The 8,497-nt window shown below is 47.5% G+C and overlaps 1 protein-coding gene across 1 annotated transcript in view; it reads left to right on the forward strand.

The window, feature by feature from the left end:
• Positions 1-4,209: 4,209 nt before the first annotated feature.
• Positions 4,210-8,497, forward strand: part of ARRDC4 (arrestin domain containing 4) — a gene marked incomplete at its 5' end in the record, with an annotated part of 8,426 nt that continues 4,138 nt past the window's right edge. Inside the window, 4 exons of the mRNA XM_025041232.1 lie at positions 4,210-4,283; positions 4,520-4,667; positions 6,595-6,697; positions 7,675-7,988. Of these exons, the coding sequence (XP_024897000.1) occupies positions 4,210-4,283; positions 4,520-4,667; positions 6,595-6,697; positions 7,675-7,988 (639 nt within the window). The remainder of the gene's footprint in view (positions 4,284-4,519; positions 4,668-6,594; positions 6,698-7,674; positions 7,989-8,497) is intronic.

The following is an 8,497-nucleotide window of genomic DNA, read 5'->3' on the forward strand; positions in this document are numbered from 1 at the left end:
CGGACGCCCACCTGCCAGGTGTGCGGGGCCGGGCTTCCGGGGGTGGGGTCCCCGCCCCCCCTTGCGGCGTGGCCTAAGCTGGTTGGGTCACCAGTGACGCGCAGGTAACAATGCCAGCACCCCCATCTCTCAGCACCGGGGCGATCGTGCGCGGCGGGTGCATACTCTACCTGGCGCTCGCCACCGGACATCCGAGACCTTCCAGGGCAGCGCTGGGAGTGATCCGTTGTCATGGAAACCTGAGATGAGCAGTCAGGAATCACGCGTATGGGGATCTAGATCCTGTCCCTTTTGGCCTGAGGAATGGGGAGCAGAACGAGCCTACGAGGTCCCATGCTGTGGCACCCCGCGTCTTATGGGCCTCCCCGTGTTGCCATCCTTCTTGGGTCTTGCTGAATTCTCGGTTCATAATGAATTGGCAAAACCTCCCTCCTGGGGAGAGGGAAGTAGTTCCTGAGGGGTGGGAGTTCAGAGGAAGTGTTTCTTAAACATGATCGCACTTGCTGTCCCTCTTCTGGGGAGCCGGGCACCGCCTCTCCTTATATTCTGTCTTTATTCTTTGCTGCTTGTTTCCTCTTCACCCCTCCCTCCCCTCCCCACCCCATAGGCCTTTAGAGACCTCGGGGTCTCTAAGGCATGGCAGGAGTCTGGAGAAAAGGGCACTCCCCTCCCTCTCCACTCCTGTGAAGTCCAGTTAGGAGCGGAGGCTTTTCCAGAAGTCTCCATGTGGGAGCCCAGCACAGTGGCGGTTCCATTCACATTAAGTGCAAACGCCGATTCCCGTTAGTCATGGGATTACTGGGAAGGAACATTGGGTCAGTCTTCCCTCAGTGGGCAGAAGCTCTTTCTGCCTCATCAGCTTCAGCTTTGATCTATAAAATAATGGTACAGACCTTCCCCCTCCTTCCCTCCCCCCCAGTAAAATGCATGACAACTATGCTTAACCCTTGCTGTATCTTATACACAGTCACCAGAATGTGTGATTTTGCCTTGTCCTGTGGAGAAGTGGACTGTCCACAGTTAATCTCCCAAGGCGTGTGAGACTCAAGTGATACCAAGAAGTGTAATAAGGAAAACATATTTGAAACCCAAGTTCTCTTTTGGATTAACAAGTGCAGTGGGTTAGGTGACCGCTGTCACCCGCCTGTGTGCCCTTTCATCCATATGGGTTTGCAGGATCAGTCGGCTCCCACGTGTCCCCCCTAGTGTAGCAGATGACACAGTTTTAAGATGACTGGCTGGATTAAAGGGCCCTGGGGGATAAAAAAAGTAAATTGGTTTTTGTCCAAAACTTTGGACACACTCTGGGCCCGTAACTACTGGGTAAATACCTGTGAGAGTAACAGCAGTTAGACCTGCTTAGCAAAGAATTAGCCAAAAACAAAACAAAACCAAAACCAAACCCGCTTTGGTAAAATCTGGGCTACCAAATAGTGTTTTGATTCACAAGCCAGAGTTTGTTGTTTTCATTCTGATGGAACAGAATTTCTAAACCCAGACAATTTTAATCTCTTTAGCTTGTTTTAGAATGTATCATAACAAATATTGGCAAAAAAAATTATGTTTTACTTAAAAGTCATAGTCTGTTTTAGTTGATTTCATAGAGGAAAAAGAGCTCATTCCTGATATCTGTAGCTTGGAAGAAGTTAGCAACTTTCAGGGATTCTCAGGGTCATTTAATTCCAAAACCTAGCTGAGTTTCAGTCACCTGAAGACATGTTTAGAATTATTAGATTCTCAGAATGGGTGGCTATGGCTTCTGTTTTCAAAATATCTCCCCAGATAACTCTTTGGCGGTCATTGTTAATGTACTCAGTGCTCGCCATCACTGTGACTGATTTTCTTCATACTTCTATTGAGGAACTGCAGAGAGACGAGACAGACCAGAGAGCTGGCTTCAGCTCTTGGTCGCCTAGCAGCAATCCAGCCTTGCGCGAGTCCCTCGCTCTTCTCGAGCCCTCAACTCTAGCTCTGCAACGGTCTTCTGGTTCCCACCGCTCCCAAGTGCCTGAGTTGTGAGCTCTGTCTGTAAGACCGTTAGCAGACGAAACGTCTCCCCGTGGCGTGGCAGCCCCCAGAGCATAAGGGAAAGGGCACAGGGTTCAGCTTGGGAAACTTCTTATTCTAACTAAATAAAAGAGAAAGACAGACAGACAGGAAGGAAGGAAGGAAGAAGGAAGGAAGGAAGATTTGATTCCAGATACTATAACCCACGTTCATCAACCTCCCCATCTTTTTTTTTCCACACTTATGTTTTCAGGTGATTGAAAGTCTCACTTTAAATGCTGTGTTCGTGTGCTGATGTTTTCTCTGCAAAGAGGGACTGCTTCTCTCTCCTCCTGTCTCAGTCTCCTGGGCCACTCTGTTGCCCACACGTCTGTCATGCCCTGCTTCATGGTTTCCCTTCCTCTAAACCCCTCCCCACTCATCTCCATGCCAACCCTGCAGTCCACTGTGGGCGGGGCCTCCGGGTGCCAGCCCCGCGCCCGCGCACACACACAGGGCCCGGCAGCCTGGTCCTTACTTGTGCACAAACGCCCAGCCCCCTTTCCTCCCCCAGGTCTGTTTGGGGACCGAAGTTATTCACCTTTATGTCCACAGCGCCTGGCGTCTAAGCACTATGCCTTTCGACCTCAAGTGAAATCCACAATTTGAAACATTTTAAAGTGCTTTCATTGTGGTACTTAGGAACCTAATTGGTTATAAATCAGGACTTTAACCCAGCTGTTAGGAGCAGAGGCCCTGGGGCCGCCTCCGGCCATTCCTTCTCGGCTCCTTCTCTGCCTCCCATCCTGCCGAAGCTGCAGCTCGGCTGTGACATGCCCAGACACCTCGGACAGCTCCCGGGCGCGCCTGAGCCCCTGGGACTCCCTCCATCGCTGCCACTTAACCTGGTCTCACATCGCTGTTCGCTCTGCCTGCAAGTCCCCCACCTGTGCAGCAGTTCTGGCCCAATGAACTCGAATGGCAGATACTTCGTTTTCCTCCAGTGTAGTGCACATGGAACACGGGACAGAGTCAAAACGCAATGGGCCAGCGAGGTGTAATGTTAATTGAGTCATTTAAGGTCTTAGAACTCTAGTATTTAAGCAAAAAAAAAAAAAAAAAAAATCCCATCTCACTAGCGATCTCGGCCTTTTAAGTTTGTTTAAAAGAATGGATACAGCAGACATCTTCCTTTTCATTTCAAGGGAGCAGGCAAATCTCAGAGGAAGTTCTGGGTCTGTGCTGCCCTTTCTGGATCTGAACCCTCCCACCCTTGAGGGCATTTAGTTCTAAACTGGAATCTATGAGCCTAAAACGAAAGGAAGGTTTACAGGGACCTCTGGAGTGCAGCCCGCCCAACACTGAGGCCTGCAGCTGGCTTTGGGTCTCAACGGTACCGGTAACTGTACCGGTTTTTCTCTGCATTCGTCAGCGCTCCAGCGGCCCCTCTGGCTTCTGCATGAAATAAAATGGAGCAGGCTGACTCAGAGCAGGAGGAAGGGGTCACCGCCATGCCTGGCACAGCCGCCGGGTGCCTCAAGTTCACCACCGAAATACCCCATTATTCACGAGACCTTGAGTATAAATACGTGACTCTGGCTTAATAAGTTGTCCTGTTGGTTTGGCTGTTTAGTAGTATATTCAGTAGTCATGATATTCGAAGAAAGTTCTTCGTCCTCTTTTTCCATCTCTGCCCAAAGAATACGTAGTCCGATTTTTACGGTATACCCAAAGTATACAGATCCGTTTTTTGCTAAATTAGCTTTAAGTCCCGTTTACTATTGGTTTCTCACGTTAGTGTAATTGGATCCTAATGTCAGTAATGCTCATGCTAGTGTGAGTGGGATAAACAAGTCTGCATGCGTGTATACATGCGTATACATGTGTACGTGTGTAAATATGTATATGTACATGTGTGTACATACTTCTGTATATGGGAGCTCTGGGCTCCGTCTCTAAGCATTTTATATATATGTTTATATATATGTGTGTGTGTGTGTGTGTGTGTGTATAGACACACACACACATATATATATAAACTATATATATAAACTGATTAAACTTGGTATAAACTGATTTAAATATTCTCTGAACCTCAGTTTAATGAACTTTTTTGGAGTACGCTGGATGTTACAGCCAGGAAAACCTTTAAAAACAATCTGCTTTAGGCGGTGAATCTTCTCCATCTAATACTAACCGTAGATAAAATAAAATGTATTCTCCTTTCTAGGTGAAGGCCCCCTCCTGCTACAGCCTGGAAAACACGAATTTCCATTCAGCTTTCAACTTCCATCCGAGTAAGTGAAACCATGATAACTTCTGTGATTTTCTTTCCTGCCACACGTACGGGTACCAGATGTCCTTGGTCCCCTGCCCTGCACTCCGCAGAGAGCCCCTGAATAGACAGCCCTCTTTTCTTTTAGCCAAAAAGACCACACACTCTTTTCTTTCCATCGAAACCAGTACATTGCAAAGCTCTTCTGCTTAACTGACAAGTAAACCGATATGTCACTTTCTTCGGCCCCCCGTCCAGACCGCTGGTCACCTCGTTCACTGGGAAGTACGGCAGCATTCAGTACTGCGTGCGGGCGGTTCTGGACCGACCCAAGGTACCTGAGCAGAGCGTCAAGCGGGACATCCAGGTTGTCAGTCACATCAATGTCAACACGCCGGCCTTACTGGTGAGTTCCTCCTTCCCGTCTGCCGCCCGCCCGCCCGCCTGTGGAGAGTTGAGCGCTGGTCTGTCCCATCACTTTCAGAGAGAGCATCTCGGAGCCCATAGGCATCCACTGTAAACACGTGACCCTAGGTCGAGCAAATGACAAATTGTGCGCGTGCGAATACTGTCGACTCTGCGCCCGTCGTTGAGGGCCGCCTTTGCCAAAAAGTCACCCGGGCTGGAAATGCGTGAATGAGGCGTCGCCCCAACAATGCACCCGGAGCGGGCCCTCGCTTTCCCCAGCGGGGGCGGCGGGGTTCTCAGCCTCCCCCCCCCACCCCCCGTAATAGCAGGCTGAGGAGCAGTAATTACGGGAGAGCATTCATCAGCTGGGCCACGTGTCCTTCCATGTCATTTTCCACCATTAAGTAAGCGCAGGCAGCTGCCGCGGGGACCCTTTCACTTAGCATCGTCGCCTTGTGACAGATTTGGCCACATTAAAGCATTGAACTCCTCATAATCACCAGAAGTGCTGTAGACTGATAAGAAAGATGAGGCTGTGAGTAACAACAGAATGAGCAAGATGGGAACTAATGAGCGAGAGTCTTTTATCCGAACCCATATTATCAAAATAATGTAAAATTATACCTTGTACTTTTCACGATAGCTACTGGGACCTAATCGTTCTTCATTTAAATATGAATGAATGTTTTTTTTTTCCCCCTTTTATTTCATAGAAAATACTGGGATAATTTAAACTTTCCATCACGATACTGATGTTACAAAGATGCATTTTTGGTACTGAAGGGTCCCTTTTCTAGCCGGGGTTTTCAAAGAGAAGGAAAGGAGCCGAGAGTTACAAGTTTTTAAACTCGATTTTCACATGAAAATAAAACAGAATTTACTCTAATGTTCACATTTAGATTATAAAAATGGGACAGATATGCCCTGTTTGCGTGGTCCCTTGTGGCCCAGTCCCAGCCGACCGGTTCACAGCTGGGACTTAGCCTGCTTAATTAGCACCTTTTCCGAAAATCCACAATCCTGTGTGTTGTATTTTTAAAAACTACTTAGAATTGGGAGGTTAACTATTTCTAAACTATTTATGCAGCCATCGTGGCAAATGATTTAAAGAGTTTTTTTGTTCGTTTTTTTTGTTTTGTTTTGTTTTGTTTGCCGGAGATACTATTATTTGTCCTTCACTATCCTTTCTATAAAGAAAGAAATACTGTAACGTTAGGTTTCGCAGTGAGCCGAGGGTTTGTGCACTTGGGAAAATGACCGTTTTAAATCTTGTGTCACTTCTTGTGACGCCACAGAGCAGAGCGGGGGTGGCACGTCTAGTGACCTCTTGGATCCGCTACACTGCGAACGTTTTGCTGCTGTTACGCAGACCGCCAAAACCGTCCCAAGTCAAGGACACTTGAGGGTTCCGCCTAATCATGTAACGCATTTCAACGTAAGGAAAAAAGGCTGTTTTTGCTCATTCCACGTTTTAAATGCCAAAACAAATAGGATGTTCTGGTGATTGATTTTTAGACCCTTTCTCCTTTTGCCTGATCTACATACAAAGGCTTTTCTAAAAAGTGGTTCTGTCACATTAAATAGGGACCACTACAGTTTTTCAGCTGCTCTTCTGAGGGACTGCAGATCGTTTCCCAGAAACGTCATTACTATAGGGTAAAATACGATAGTGTCACCCTAATTTGTATCTGAAAAATCACCTGGCTTTTTCCTAAAAAGAGAATGATTTTGAATGGTTCGCGTTTCAATATTTCACCAAATATGTCATATGGGGATAAGAAAGGTTGATGTGTTTTTTTTTTTTTTTTTTTTTTTTTGGAAGACACCTCTTTGATACTACTTGATGAAGAATAACATAATTTTAAGTTTTGTGGATTTTCCAGCCTCGTTTAATTAAAGTCGTTTTATTATTTGGCATTTTCAAGACCCCCGTATTGAAAACTCAAGAGAAAATGGTTGGCTGCTGGTTTTTCACTTCCGGTCCAGTGTCGCTGAGTGCCAAAATCGAAAGGAAGGGATACTGTAACGGTAAGCAGCGCGTCTGAAAGTTCCCGCGAAAGATTTACGAATGTTATCAGCTAACACTAAGCGATTTTAAATAGTGCGGTTGGAGATTCAAGAAGCACGTACTATTTTTAAGCGCGTATAAGATTTTCTGTTTTCAATATAAATCATTGATATTGAAGTATTTTCGAGAGGGTCAGTAGAGTCCGGTAAAGCCCCTCGTGTTCTGACTTCAGTACCGTTACTTTGGTAGCAAAGCATAAAACTAGGAGAGTGGGGAAATGCCAGCACCTCATTCTAATGTCGCATAAGGATGTCCAGCACAGTGTGGCTCAGGGGAAACCCACTGTGTGACGTGAAGGTGGAGCCGGGCGCCTGGGGTCCCTGCTGGGCACGCAGACATGCGGGGTTCGAATCCAGACCGTTAGGCATCCTGATGGTCAGATCGATACTAGAGCTGCCATTTGTGAGGGGCCCCATTCTGTGCAGCGGACCTGGCCCCTGCTCTGGGGTGCTGGCTTGCTGGAAAGGGGCGGTAGGCGTACCGCCCACGCCATCCAGGGCCGAGTTTGCGCCTTACCACCCAGTCCTGAAAGGCAAAGGCTTCCTTCTCCTGTTGGGCAGATGATGACTGGATGGATGCTCACGAGCGTGTCAGTGATCTTTCGGACTCAACATGGCACCCAACCATTTATTTCTGTATCTTATTTTCATGCTTAGAGATACTGGTCATTTACATATCTTTAGAGCTGGTAACCTAATATAATATTGCTTCATTAAAAAGAGAATAATGTAGTCATTAGAAAACAACGTCTCCCGCAACCTGCCCTGAATTTTCATTTCTCCAACTCGGATTTACAATCTAAGTGTTCCTTCCGTCGGGGCTCCTCGGTTAGTTAACGTTATGCTGCAAATGTTTCAGCTTTAGTTGGTAACAGCTCTGTTCCACCGCGGCGAGAACCTTCTGGAAAGCTTCTGAAGGTGTTTTCTTTTCCCCGTAGGAGAAGCAATCCCGATCTACGCGGAAATAGAGAACTGCTCGTCTCGTCTGGTTGTTCCCAAAGCTGCTATTTTCCAAACCCAGACGTACTTGGCCAGCGGGAAGACGAAGACCGTCCGGCACATGGTCGCCAGCGTGCGGGGCAACCACATCGCCTCCGGGAGCACGGACACCTGGAACGGGAAGATGCTCAAGATCCCGCCCGTCCCCCCGTCCATCCTGGACTGCTGCATTATCAGAGTCGACTACTCCTTGGCTGTAAGCGAGCTCCTCTCAAGTCAAGGGGGCAGAGAAGGGAGAGAGACCCAGAACCACGTGTGACCACGTGCATTCAGTGCCTGGGAAAGTGTCCTTCTCAGTCAGCCGCGTTAGGACAAATCGTGGACCATGTGAAAACTGGCCTTCGTGCTTAATCGAAAACTACCCGTCTAAGAAATTCAACTCATATGACATAAGACAGTTAAGGCGCATTAAGGGTGCTCGTTGTATCGAGGACGTGGACTTAGTTTTTCCTGTGGTTGTCACGTAAGCCGCGCTCGCCGGCAGCGCAGTACGCTAAGGCCACAGCTCCCCGCCACGCAGCGTTCGCTGTATTTAGTGTGCTCTTCGTTGTTTATTCTTCATTTTATCTGGTCAGGACAATGGACGATTGTATTGGGAGGGGCGGTGGCAGGCGACAGGCATTTGTTTCTACAGAAAAATGAGCTATCTACTGTGAGGGTCAACTTTTTTGTGCCTTTCTCGCTCTGATTCTCTCTTTTTCTTTCTTTTTTTTTTTTTTTTTTTTTTTTTTTGGGAAAACAGGTTTATTTTCACATTCCTGG

The sequence above is a fragment of the Pteropus alecto genome, unplaced genomic scaffold, assembly GCF_000325575.1.
Source record: "Pteropus alecto unplaced genomic scaffold, ASM32557v1 scaffold59, whole genome shotgun sequence".
NCBI classification, from domain to species: Eukaryota; Metazoa; Chordata; class Mammalia; order Chiroptera; family Pteropodidae; genus Pteropus; species Pteropus alecto.